Source organism: Lepidochelys kempii, chromosome 1 (genome assembly GCF_965140285.1).
Source record: "Lepidochelys kempii isolate rLepKem1 chromosome 1, rLepKem1.hap1, whole genome shotgun sequence".
Lineage (NCBI taxonomy): Eukaryota > Metazoa > Chordata > Testudines > Cheloniidae > Lepidochelys > Lepidochelys kempii.
The window spans coordinates 120,908,015-120,922,206 of record NC_136380.1 but is presented as its reverse complement, the minus strand read 5'-3'; the positions used below and the strand labels follow the sequence as shown (position 1 = coordinate 120,922,206).

Here is a 14,192-nt window from a genome sequence, read left to right as displayed (position 1 = left end):
CCTTTTTATATGGCTCTCCTGGGCCTTGATTGGGTCTCCCTGCAGCCTCTCTGATTGCCTAGCCTTTCACAATCTCTCTAGGCTGCCCAGAGGACTTAACTCCGCTGTTTTTCATGGGACAGATGTGGCAGGACCCTGAGGCCTCCAGCGGGGGCCTCTGAGCCTGGTCCGCCTTGTCACACCAGCATCTGACCCCCCCGGTCATGACTATTCTCCAGGACAAAGATTGTCCCTGGAGCCCTCAACCTCCAGAGAGGGAGAATTGCAGAGAAAGTCAGCTGATTTTCCCCCTGGCAAAGCATCTAGAGAAAGGGCGGCAAGCCCTCAAACCGAGCTTTTGAGCAGCCAGAGGAGACTCCTGGCACATTCAGTCACCTGTACACCAATGGCTCCAAAACACGGTACCCAGAAAACACAAGGACCATTGGGTACAAACTCTGCTTTAATGCCTAAAGACCTGAGGAGCAAAGGCTCTGAAGTGGTGGCACTGCCTGCTGAAGATAAGAATAGAGACCATACCCTCTCTACAAAATTGGTACCAACAGAAAAATCCTTGGCACAAAGCAGCCCTTGTCATAATGCACCCTCCATAAAAGATCATCAGTACAGATGAGTCAGCACCGGCAATCCCTGATGGTACTGATTGCAATAGTGGAATCACACAAGTTCCGTTTCTCCAGGGACCTTGTGATTGCAGAGGAACAGTAGTTCCCGCTACTCAGTACCAGAGCTCTGGAATCTGAGCATGTCTCAGTCCTCGGAATCACCAGTGGCACCGGGGCATTCAGCTCCAGCGACCCTATCAGCCCCACTCTACTCCAGCGGGGAGCCAGACCGTGATCAGGATGACAATTTCTTTCTGGTCTCATACCATAACCCACCATTATACAGTATCTGGGACCTCTTCTGCTATACCCATCCTCCGCTCTCCAGTCTTCCTGATATGGTCAGCTGTGGGTACTCCCTCCAGTGGCCTTACTGTGACTTCTCAAACTTCTGGTGTCTTCCACAGGGAGACCACCAGACGTTCCCCCTATGGCCTCTGTAATCAGAGCCCCAGGAAGAAACTTTCAAGGAGCAGGAGGCCAGACTAGAGGTGGAAACTACTCAACCGATGAACATCTCTTCCTCCTCACCAGATAAGGTGGTAATGCGCCATCTTCCACTATTAGCTGATGATTTTAAGCTTTTCCAAGATCTCACTAAGAGGGTGGATGATGCTCTGTGAATTCCCCTAGCTGTGGTGAAAGACCCCAACCACTCCTTGCAACAACAATAGCTGCTACATACAGACTTTCCACATCCCTTCAGAAGTCGCCTGACTCTCTCCATCGGGAGTTGGGAGAACATAGTCTCTGACAGGTGGGTCTTGGAGATTATCTTCAAGGGTTACCTGATCCATTTCACATCCCTCCCTGCCCATCCTTCTTCAGGGACTCTTCTCACGAGAGACTATTAAGTTGGGAAATAGACCACCAGTTATGCCTAGGGGCCATGGTACTAGTCCTCACTCACCTCAAAGGCAAGGGGTTTTATTCCAGGTATTTCCTGATCCTCAAGAGAAAGGGAGGTTGGAGACCCATACTAGATAGGTGAAGGCTCAGAAGTTCAAGATGGTTACACTAGCAGCCATTATGCCATCTCTGGAGCAAGGAGATTGGTTCTCAGCCCTCAACCTACAAGATGTCTACTTCCACATTTCAATCCGACCATCCCACAGGAGATTCTTCCGATTTACCTTTGGGCGAGACCATTATCAGTACAGAATGCTCCCATTCAGCCTTGTCTGCTCCCAGGTCCTCTCCGTCGTAGTGACACATCTACGAACATTAGGTATTGCCATTTACCCATACCTGGACGACTGCCTTCTCAAGGTTCATTCCTCAAAGACGCCCTGTAAGCCACCCAGAGGACCATGTGCATATTTGTACAACACCTCAAACAGAAACCAACCTTGATCCCCCCCGTACAATGTCTGGAGTTTATTGGCGCTGAGCTTGGCGGAGTGTAAGTGAGAGCATTCCTTTTGCCTCACAGATTCAACACCCTGATGAGTCTCATAGACAGTCTGGGCCAGCCCATCAACACCAGCTAAGAATTGCCTCTAGCTTCTTGGGCATATGGTGGCATGCACATTTGTGATGCTACATGCCCTTTTGACATGAGATGTTTACAGATGTGGCTCAGATCTGTCTAATCTCCAAACAAGGATGGGATAAACAAGCTGCTGTCAATGCCCTTCAGGGTCAAACGCTTCCTGCATTGGTGGAAAGAACCATCCAACATCCATGCAGGCATCCCATTCACACAACCAACACTGATTCTAACAATATATGCCTCTCTAATAGGCTGGGGAGCCCACCTAAACAACTGCAAAGTCCAGGGCAAGTGGTCTCCCACAGAATTGGTACTCCATATCAATCTTTTGGCATTAAGAGCGGTCAGAAATGCTAGTGCACACTTTCTCACACAAAAGTTAAGACAGACCATATATCTGACAGACAATCGCCAAGAGAGTGCCAGATCACCTTCCCTTTCCATGGAAGCACTGTAACTTTGGAATTTGTGCGTCCACCACAATGTACTCATTTCAGCTGCTTACCTGCCAGGGTACAAAATGTGACAGCAGTCTGTCTGTCAGAATTTCTCATATGACCACAAATGGGAGATGAACCCAGCAGTGCGTCATGGCATAGCCAACCTATGGGAAACCCTGACAATAGACCAGTTTGCTACTTACCGCAACAAGAGATGTCTGCTACTGCTCCAGAGCCAGACTGGGGAAACAGTTTTTAGGAGATGTTCTCATCTTCCCATGGGGCAGGGAGCTGCTATATACCTTTCCTCCATTCCCTCTTATGTCAAAGGTGCTATTGAGGAGACAGACAGACAGAGCAAAAGTCATACTGATTGCCTCCTCTTGGCTGAGGCAAGTGTGGTACACATTCTTTGGACAGGTGGCAGTGTATCCTCCAATTCGTCTTCAGTCTATTGCTCACCTGCTCTCCCAAAATGACAGATGGATCCTGTGGTGGATTGGGTCACAGAAACCCCCTTGGTAACTGCCACCTGATGTGCCGAGACTACCTCTGAGCCCGTTTTCCCTGGCAGCTTGGGACTTGGTTGTGCCAGACATGCTAGCCTGCTACAAACACAGACCCAGGTCTGAACTACATCCAACAAAAACTGCAGGATTAACTGAAAACAGCTTAAGAAGTGCTCCTGTCTCGAACACCCAGATACCCAGTTCCCAATGGGATCCAAACCCCAAATAAATCCGTTTTACTCTGTATAAAGCTTATACAGGGTAAACTCCTAAATTGTTCACCCTCTCTAACACTGATAGAGATGCACAGCTGTTTGCTCCCCCAGGAATTAATACTTGCTCTGGGTTAATTAATAAGTAAAAAGTGATTTTATTAAATATAAAAAGTAGGATTTAAGTGGTTCTAAGTAGTAACAGACAGAACAAAGTGAATTACCAAGCAAAATAAAATAAAACACACAAGTCTAAGGCTAATACAGGAAGAAACTAAATGCAGGTAAATCTCACCCTCAGAGATGTTCCAATCCTCTTTTACAGACTAGACTTCGTCCTAGTCTGGGTCCAGCAAACACTCACACCCATGTAGTTACTGTGCTTTGTTCCAGTTTCTTTCAGGCATCTCTTTGGGTTGGAGAGGCTATCTTTTGTGCCAGCTGAAGACCAAATGGAGGGATTTCTAGGGGCTTGTATAGCCTCTCTCTTTGTAGAATCACAGCTACAAGATGGAGTTTTGGAGTCACATTGGCAAGTCGCATGTCCATGCATGACTCAGTTCTCTACAGGTCGAGCCATTGCCCACATGTTAGCCCAAACGTTCCCAGGAAAGCTCAGATGTGGATTGGCGTCTATCGAGGTCCATTGTTAGCCAAGTACTTCCATTTACTTTAATAACCCCTTCACACTATGTTGACCAATTCTGCCTTAGTTGCTTTCTACAGCAAACACTTTAAATACAAGTATAGAGCTAATGCTCATAACTTCAGATATAAAAATGATACATGCATACGAATAGGATGAATACATTCAGTAGAACATAACCTTTGCAAAGATATGTTACATTGCATATCTAGCATAAAACATATTCCAGTTATGTCATAGTTACACTCATAAGCGTATTTCTATAAAGCATTATGAGGTGCAACATCACAGATCCTTCACCTCAACCTACAGATCCTCCTGCTCCAGGCTTGGCTCCTTCATAGTTCCAAAACTTAAAAAGCAAATGCTCTGAGCAGGTGAGGTGTTACTGCACATTAGGAAATTGACAGCTCATCTCACTTACCTGCAGACGTGGAAATTATTCCAAATTTGAGGCAGTTCCAAACAAGTGGCTCTGATATCTTTCTCCATCCTTTTGCTCCTAGACTATATTCTAGACCTTAAAAGGACTGGTCTATATCTTAGCTTACTTAAAGTACATCTAGCAAATATAATTCAGCCTTACACCATTGGGTGGACAGATGCTGAGTATTTGCCCATCCAACACACAGATTCTTCAAGGGCATGGGACTTCCTGCACGTTAGACCACCCACTCCAATGTGGGATCTCAGTCTGGTTCTGAAAACCCCAGCTAGACTACCCTTTGAACCTATAGCCACTTGCTCTCTCCTACACCTGTCCACATAGGTGCTGGAATTGGGGGTGCTGCTGCCCCCATCTTGAAGTAGTAGTAACCCAAATACAGGGTTTCCACCTTCACCATCCCCACTATAAAAATCATTCCAGCACCACTGCCTGTCCACAAAGGCAGCATTTCTAGAGGGCATGACTCAGCGCGATGAATAGGGGAAATAGCAGCAGTGATGGTGCAGCCACTGTTCAGTCTTTTTTAAAGACAAAATCACCCTGCAGCAACACCCAAAATTCCTCCCCAAGATAATCTTGTCCATCCATATGCACCAGCTCAGTCACCTTCCCACTTTTTCCCTAAAACCACATTGTGACAACAGGGAGGCAATGCTTCATTCACTTGATGTTAGGAGATCCTGAATGTTTTATTTGGACAGGACTAAGGACTTTAGGAAGTCTCCTAAACTCTTCCTTTCATTCATGAAAACACCCAAAGGTTCTGCAATATCAGTGAAAGACTCTCCAAATGGGTCTCCAGTTGCATTAACCACTGTTCCCATGTGTGTAACCTGGTGCCCAATCAGGAATCTGCATGCACTCCATGAGATCCATTTTTACCTCGGTCACATTTGTTAAAGATGTCATCATCACAGAAATCTGCAGGGCAGTGACCTGCGCCTCTGCCCATACTTTCGAGGAACACTACATGATCACTTGAGACTCAGCCTCTGATGCCATCTTTGGCTACACAATACTATTGTCAATAATAGACTGCACTCTGAAGCCCCAGGCTTCCATGGGGGATACTGCTGTGAAGTCACCTACAGAGGATCACCCATAGGGACCCTACTCAAAGAGGATGTTACTCACCTTGTGCAGTAATAATGGTTCTTCAAGATGTGTCCCTGTTCGTGCTACACAGCCCACCCTCCTTCCTTCTACTTTGGAGTTCTTGATGAGGGGCTCTGCGGTAGAGAGGGAACTGAGGGTGGTTTGCCCATGCAGTGCTAGATAACCATGAGGGAGGGCTCATGTGCGGGCAGAACAGACGCCACTACCTAAATTCGCTGATTAGGAGTGCAGATACACCCACAGTGGAGCACCCATAGAGATAAATCTCAAAGAACCATGGTTACTGCACAAGGTGAGTAACTTCCTCCTCTGGCTTCGATCCCAGACTGTTGGTCACTCTGACTATTGGCTAGTCGGCATCTCTGTACTTCTGTTCATCCATTGATAGTAATAATTTTAACACTCCTCAGACATAGGTGATGCTTAGTTAAAGCCTTTGAATAGAAGATATTATGATGTTGATGGTGCTGTTTAATGGATTGAAGGTTGTACAATACTTGGACTGATACTATCTGTTAAGGGGCTTATTCCTTCACCCACTTACTTCCCTGGTCCTTCTCACATGAACAGAGAGCAACAATACCCAAAGTCCAAAGGTGCAAACTATTCAATGTTTATTGGGGTGAACTTCCAGCAAGCATGATTCCAGTTTCCTTCCTTAGTGTCCCCCTTCCCAGCTCTGACACCACAGAGCCTTACCTGTGTCCCTATTCCCATTTCCCCCTTTAGCAAAACATGATTCCAATTTCCCCACCCCATTCCCTTTCCCATTCCCCCCCCCACACACACACTTCCTGACTGACTGCAGACTATATCGTAAAACTTGAGTTCTGCTTAGCTATACCTTAACTAATCATTTTCCTGAAATTTAACTAACCAATCCTAACATATTGTAACATGATTATGTAACCAATTATATCCCACCACCTTAATTAGTTTACACCCAGCAAAATTAATTATACAGCAGACAGGAACTATCACAGAACCAGACAGAGATTATATAGACAAACAATGGGGAAATGGGGACTACAGTGATAGAACAAACACAGGAATGAGGATTTCACATCCCAGCTATTGATAAGTGAATTCTTGCCAGACAGGATGCTATCAAACTAAGTTTCCTTTTACATCTTCTAGGCACTTCCCTTTCTCTGGAGGCAATAGGCATTATCAGGACAGGATTGTATTCCTAACAGCCCAGTAGCACCTTATTTCAGTGTGACTAGGTTGGAATGTGAGGATGTGACCGTTTGCTTCCCAGCTTATGGCTGCCTCTGCTGCTTAGCCAAAGGCCTTAGCCTAAGCACAGGGCCTCAGACTGTCACAGTAAGAGAAGGCTCTTACAACGGCAGACAGTGATTTTGATTCTTTCTTTTATACCTTTATAACTAGCCAAGTGATAAGAATACACCTAAATTCTTAGGGTATAGGCCTTTACAGACAGGCCTGAATATCTATATCCTAACACTATCCTGTTGCCCAGATCTCTAGGACAAACAAAAGTGCTTTCTGAGCTGTTGTCAATTTTGCTTCCTTCCGGATAGGGTGCAATAGAGGACTTGTGGATGCGTTGAATATCTAGCACAACAGCTCTGTACTGCCAGTCATAGAAAAGGGTGGCTATGCATGTGCTTCCTCAGGAGTAGAGGAAGAAAAGGACCTGAGGGAGCAGCAGAACACCTGCTGGTCATTGTGGAAGGGGATGGGTCTAGCTGATGTCACTCATGCAAATAATGCCTTGGAAGAGTGGGGTAGGGGACTACGAAGGAATGTTCTGCTGGGCTTACCTGATGCCAAGGCTTTTATCTGAATGTGTTGTCTGTTAGCACTTTGATTAGACATTTTTAACTGGGGAGGGGGAAGATAGATTGGATCTGGGCTTTCAGCAACAATTAAATTTTCTAGCCAAGCCTGAGTAAGCTGTGTACCAATTCTTAGAGCCTTTCAGACATCATAGCTCAGAGAGTTTAGTTAGATCTGGTTTTGAGAGAGAGAATAAATATTACAAGCTAAAGACCACAGCTATATAGTACAAAGGTAGTTGTTTTTTGCCAGAAAAGTAAGTAGTAGTTCAATTTGTCAATCAACCCAAAGTATGCTGTGTAGTAAAATAAAATACGGTATGATTCCTTGTTGCTGGAAAGCACAATTTGCTTTAACTTTAGGAGGAAGTTTGCCTCTGTAATACTTCCAGGTGTGTCTGTGTTTGTTTCAAGCTTGTTAGCTGGTACCAGGGTCTAGCAAGTGAATTTGCAAATAAATCCTTGATGTACATACTATCTAGTCTGCGATTTTTGCACCAATTGCAATCCTATATAACCAAAAGATTTAAAAAACAAACAAAAAAAAAAACACACCCTTGAAATTTTTGAAAACTATGGATATCCAAAAGGGAAAAGAGTACTCTTCATTGTGTACTCTTGACATCCTGGTTTAATGGTGGCATTCATCAAATACTGAGATTTGTAAAGCAAAAATTCAGTTCCTTAATACTGAATATTTTTTCTTTTCAGAGACTGTATCTTTAAAAGGACTTCATAACAAATTTTGTTTTGGAGTTATCTGTAGTATATTACTTTTAGTGGTTAAATGGGCTTTTTAAACTTGTTTTCTGATATTGTATTGGAAACTTAAAGCTCAATCCTATTTGCTAACTGAACTTTCTATTTGTACAACTTATGTTTGACTTTTATTTGATTTATACAATGTCCTTTGTGAGCATTTCTTACCCCCAAGTTATCTCTTGGTAGGTTAGAGTGGCCATACTTCCCTCTTCTCTTGCCCATAAAATGTTGCCCTTTCTGATTTTTTTTCCTCCTCCCTTTTCAATCTTCCTGAACTGCTACATACCTCCTAGTTTTCTATGTTCCTAAGATTTCAGGAATCATTACTGACTCCTTGATTTCTGACCAGAATTGCAGGGTGCTTTGGTGTTTGTGTTAGTTGCTTGACTTGTTGATATCCTTGGAGGTAGACAGTTGGCAGATACTGGCTTCGACTTCCCACCCCAGGCTCGGAACTTGCCACTGTCTTTTAAAAGACTGTTCTAATTACTTGTTAGCATTGTATTTTTTTATATGGAAAACATATTTGATATCAAGCATTGCAACCTTAACTGTTCGTTCTTCTTGTTATAGACCGACACAAGTATTGGCCTCAGCTCATATCAACAGAAAAGGTAAGGTTGTGTTCACTTTTAACAGATTCCCCACTGGGGAATTTGTGATTCTTGATGTAAAAAAAAAAAAAAATAGATTTTGTTTTTGTGCAAGTCACTGTTACAAGTAAGCTGTCTTAAATCCAAATATTGTAATCTTTCATTTAGTAATCTGTTCAAACTTCATGTCTGCTATCTCAATTATAGAAATTTTAGTTGGCTAATGTTTTAAATACTAAACATTCTAATGTGTAGTAAACATCCTGTTACTGAGCATCTAACTTCATGTATTCTGAAGAAGTGAGAAGGAAAGAACACCTTTGTACCCATAAAAAACAATTCAGTTAAGTTTCAGAGTAACAGCCGTGTTAGTCTGTATTCGCAAAAAGAAAAGGAGTACTTGTGGCACCTTAGAGACTAACCAATTTATTTGAGCATAAGCTTTCGTGAGCTACAGCTCACTTCATCGGATGCATGCTGTGGAAGGTGTAGAAGATCTTTTTATACACACAAAGCATGAAAAAATACCTCCCCCCACCCCACTCTCCTGCTGGTAATAGCTTATCTAAAGTGATCACTCTCCTTACAATGTGTATGATGATCAAGTTGGGCCATTTCCAGCACAAATCCAGGTCCCGTTGCCCCCCCACCCCCCCGACACACACACACAAACCCACTCTCCTGTTGGTAATAGCTTATCTAAAGTGACCACTCTCCTTACAATGTGTATGATAATCAAGGTGGGCCATTTCCAGCACAAATCAGGGTTTAACAAGAACGTCTGAGGGGGGGTGGGGGGGTAGGAAAAAACAAGGGGAAATAGGTTACCTTGCATAATGACTTAGCCATTCCCAGTCTCTATTCAAGCCTAAGTTAATTGTATCCAATTTGCAAATGAATTCCAATTCAGAAGTCTCTCGCTGGAGTCGGGATTTGAAGTTTTTTTCTTGTAATATCGCAACTTTCATGTCTGTAATTGCGTGACCAGAGAGATTGAAGTGTTCTCCGACTGGTTTATGAATGTTATAAACCAGTTCTGTGGTGACCTAGAATCCTATTTTCGACGTCTCCGACTCAAGGAATATTTCCAACATACCTCTGAACAACATACTAATCCACAGAGACCTCCCTACCAACACTACAAAAAGAAGGATTCTAGGTGGACTCCTCCTGAAGGTCGAGACAGCAGACTGGACTTCTACACAGAGTGCTTCTGCCAACGTGCACGGGCTGAAATTGTGGAAAAGCAGCATCACTTGCCCCATAACTTCAGCCGTGCAGAACACAATGCCATCCACAGCCTCAGAAACAACTCTGACATCATAATCAAAAAGGTTGACAAAGGAGGTGCTGTTGTCATCATTAATAGGTCGGAATATGAACAAGAGGCTGCTCGGCAGCTCTCCAACACCACTTTCTACAAGCCATTACCCTCCGATCCCACTGAGAGTTACCAAAAGAAACTACAGCATTTGCTCAAGAAACTCCCTGAAAAAGCACAAGATCAAATCCACACAGACACACCCCTGGAACCCCGACCTGGGATACTCTATCTACTACCCAAGATCCATAAACCTGGAAATCCTGGGCACCCTGTCATCTGAGGCATTGGCACCCTGACAGCAGGATTGTCTGGCTATGTAGACTCCCTCCTCAGGCCCTACGCTACCAGCACTCCCAGCTACCTTCGAGACACCACTGACTTCCTGAGGAAACTACAATCCATTGGTGATCTTCCTGATAACACCATCCTGGCCACTATGGATGTAGAAGCCCTCTACAGACATTCCACACAAAGATGGACTACAAGCTGACAAGAACACCATCCCCGATAATGTCACGGCTAACCTGGTGCTGAACTTTGTGACTTTGTCCTTACCCATAACTATTTTACATTTGGGGACAATGTATACCTTCAAATCAGCGGCACTGCTATGGGTACCCGCATGGCCCCACAGTATGCCAACATTTTTATGGCTGACTTAGAATAACGCTTCTTCAACTCTCGTCCCCTAACGCCCCTACTCTACTTGCGCTATATTGATGACATCTTCATCCTCTGGACCCATGGAAAAGAAGCCCTTGAGGAATTCCACCATGATTTCAACAATTTCCATCCCACCATCAACCTCAGCCTGGTCCAGTCCACACAAGAGATCCACTTCCTGGACACTACAGTGCTAATAAACGATGGTCACATAAACACCACCCTATACCGGAAACCTACTGACCGCTATTCCTACCTACATGCCTCCAGCTTTCACCCTGACCACACCACAAGATCCATTGTCTACAGCCAAGCTCTGCGATACAACCACATTTGCTCCAGCCCCTCAGACAGAGACAAACACCTACAAGATCTCTATCAAGCATTCTTACAACTACAATACCCACATGCGGAAGTGAAGAAACAGATTGACAGAGCCAGAAGAGTTCCCAGAAGTCACCTACTACAGGACAGGCCTAACAAAGAAAATAACAGAACGCCACTAGCCGTCACCTTCAGCCCCCAACTAAAACCCCTCCAACGGATTATTAAGGATCTACAACCTATCCTGAAGGATGACTCAACACTCTCACAAATCTTGGGAGACAGGCCAGTCCTTGCCTACACACAGCCCCCCAAGCTGAAGCAAATACTCACCAGCAACCACATGCCACGCAACAGAACCACTAACCCAGGAACCTATCCTTGCAACAAAGCCCATCTATTCAGGGGACACCATCACAGGGCCTAATAATATCAGCCACACTATCAGAGGCTCGTTCACCTGCACATCTACCAATGTGATATATGCCATCATGTGCCAGCAATGCCCCTCTGCCATGTACATTGGTCAAACTGGACAGTCTCTACGTAAAAGAATAAATGGACACAAATCAGATGTCAAGAATTATAACATTCATAAACCAGTCGGAGAACACTTCAATCTCTCTGGTCACGCAATTACAGACATGAAAGTTGTGATATTACAACAAAAAAACTTCAAATCCAGACTCCAGCGAGAGACTGCTGAATTGGAATTCATTTGCAAATTGGATACAATTAACTTAGGCTTGAATAGAGACTGGGAGTGGCTAAGTCATTATGCAAGGTAACCTATTTCCCCTTGTTTTTTCCTACCCTTAACCCCCCCTCAGACATTCTTGTTAAACCCTGGATTTGTGCTGGAAGTGGCCCACCTTGATTATCATACACATTGTAAGGAGAGTGATCACTTTAGATAAGCTATTACCAGCAGGAGAGTGGGGTGGGGGGGGGAGGTATTTTTTCATGCTTTGTGTGTATAAAAAGATCTTCTACACTTTCCACAGTATGCATCCGATGAAGTGAGCTGTAGCTCACGAAAGCTTATGCTCAAATAAATTGGTTAGTCTCTAAGGTGCCACAAGTACTCCTTTTCTTTTTGCGAATTCAGTTAAGTCAGTTTTCTGTTGTGTAAGTGGACACCTCTGCCATTAGGAGATTCCTGTGTGTGTAACTCACAAAGGAAGAAAAGAGTAACACCATGTAGTAGTCTCATTAACATGGAAAATTTAGACTAAATATCTTGGAGCATGTCTTAACAATTAGATTTCTTAGCTTGGGGAATAAAGTGGTGGAAGCCCAGTAGCTTAGGACTCTTGCAGCTAGACTGAACAACGGACAAATGTACATCAGGGAACAATTCTCCACAGTAGAGATGGGGCTTGACTGAGTCTGCCTGTAGATTGTGTTCTGTTAAAGGTGACCTAGCAGGAAAAAGAGGTGTAGTCCCCTTTTTGCTGTTGTTTGACCGTCAAAAGCCTGAAAAACTGAAAGGTTTTCTTCTTATCAGTCCTGCCTTGTAAAGACTCTATGGATTACTGGAGAACTTTGTATAACTATGAAATCAGAGAATCAAAGCAAGTGAAATGTGATTAATAGCAAAAAGTGGCTTATTCAAGCTGTTACATTTTAATAGTTATTTAACTCTTGAGAAACATTCAAGAGGAAAAAGGTGTCATTAAAGATTCAGCACCACTGCCCCTTCCATTAAAGGCTGAGAAAGTAGAGTCCAACCCATCTTTGACTTTTGGTGAGTTTTTTCCAGCTAAAAGCAGAATGATATCCTTTAAAAGACCGGAGAAGTAGTAATTAAAAAAAAAAAAAAGTGGAGGACTTTTTGGTGCAGGAATTACTTATAGGTTTTTTTTAACGCATTATGCCTTTTTTTAATGATTTTTTATATATGTATATTTGACTTTAGAACAGTGGACAACAGAAATCCAGAAAAGGGCCATGCACGCAGTATTAAGTACACTCCATAAAGCTTCCAAAAGGGGAAGCATGTGTTATAATCTTGTTTTAAATAGTGTTGATAAATAGATTACATACATCTTCACATATATTTTGCTGTACAAAATTATCATAGCAACTGCCACACACATGGATTGTGGGATGTAGGATTGCATTGGTCTGACTCACAAGTTCTATTCTTTCAAAGAACCTTATATGCATGTGTTGTCCATCTTTATATTTTAAAAGTTGCATCTTTGAAGCTACAAGGAAAACTTTTATTCAATTTGGCCTGGGGAACAAATGAGGTATCTGTAATAGGACTTTTCTCTTGCATGGTGTAATATTTATTCCTAAATGTCAGGGAGTACCCAGCAAATAAAAATGTACTGTGCAGGTAATTACATAATCATTTACAAATACCTGTGGGTAGGTCTGTCATCAGCTTTCCCCCTTTACTCACCCTGGTCCACAGCCCACCCCTTCCTCGCCATCCTCCCCCTCGAATGGGGATTTAAGGGGACTATAAAGGGGGGATTGGCTCCCAGCCATACCAGTCATAGAAGCCTCAAACCCCACTGTTTCTGCTCCTTAAAGAATACCTAATTTAAATCCTTTACCAGTCCATTTTATCTGATCACCCAATCCCTTCCCTATCGAATACCTGCACTGGACATCTGCCCCAACAAGGCGCCAGCAATTAGCTTGGTTCCCAGACATCTACTAATGCCCTTTTTAGTATTGGCCATAAGCATGTGAGCTCCGAAATCTGACAGGTGGATCCCATCCCCCCCTGAATAATTCTGGTGCCCCATATGCTATGTCCAGATGAGAAATCACTTACACCCCCTCCCCCCAATGCCATGTATGAATTTGGCCATTTCCCTGTTCACATTCCTCCTAGCCTTGTTGACCCAAGGGGGCTTCACAGCTCTCCACCACACCCTGCATTGCAACATGTCCAGCGAAATAGTTTTTATTCTTGGGAGAAGTTCCAGGGTCTGCCACGAGTCCCTCTTATCTCTGAGCATTAAGTCCACCCCTTTACACATTCCCAAATCTGGGAACAATGTATGCCCTCACGTCCTCCACAGGGCAGGAGCTGGTCCTATAACACGCCTATAACACGCCTTGCTAGCTCAGGACTGCTTCATCACTGAGGCCCAGCTGTGAATCTCCAGACAACTTGGAAGCCTGCCTATGTGGCCAGTAACCAATACTGTGCCTGCAGATCCACACTGCCATCTGCCTGGCCCATCTACCAGCATCTGGAATGCAAATACAAAGGAAAATTGACATTGATTCTCCA

General features: G+C 43.8%; 1 protein-coding gene across 4 annotated transcripts in view; it reads left to right on the top strand.

Annotated features, from left to right (window-relative positions):
• TMEM131 (transmembrane protein 131) overlaps positions 1-14,192 on the top strand; it is a 202,589-nt gene that overhangs the window by 48,361 nt on the left and 140,036 nt on the right. For all 4 annotated transcript variants that reach the window (XR_012159916.1, XM_073352822.2, XM_073352811.2 and 1 more), the window contains exon 3: positions 8,606-8,646. Coding sequence is in view for 3 of the 4 variants with exons in the window: in XM_073352822.2 (XP_073208923.1) it covers positions 8,606-8,646 (41 nt within the window). In the remaining variant the exon portion in view is untranslated. The remainder of the gene's footprint in view (positions 1-8,605; positions 8,647-14,192) is intronic.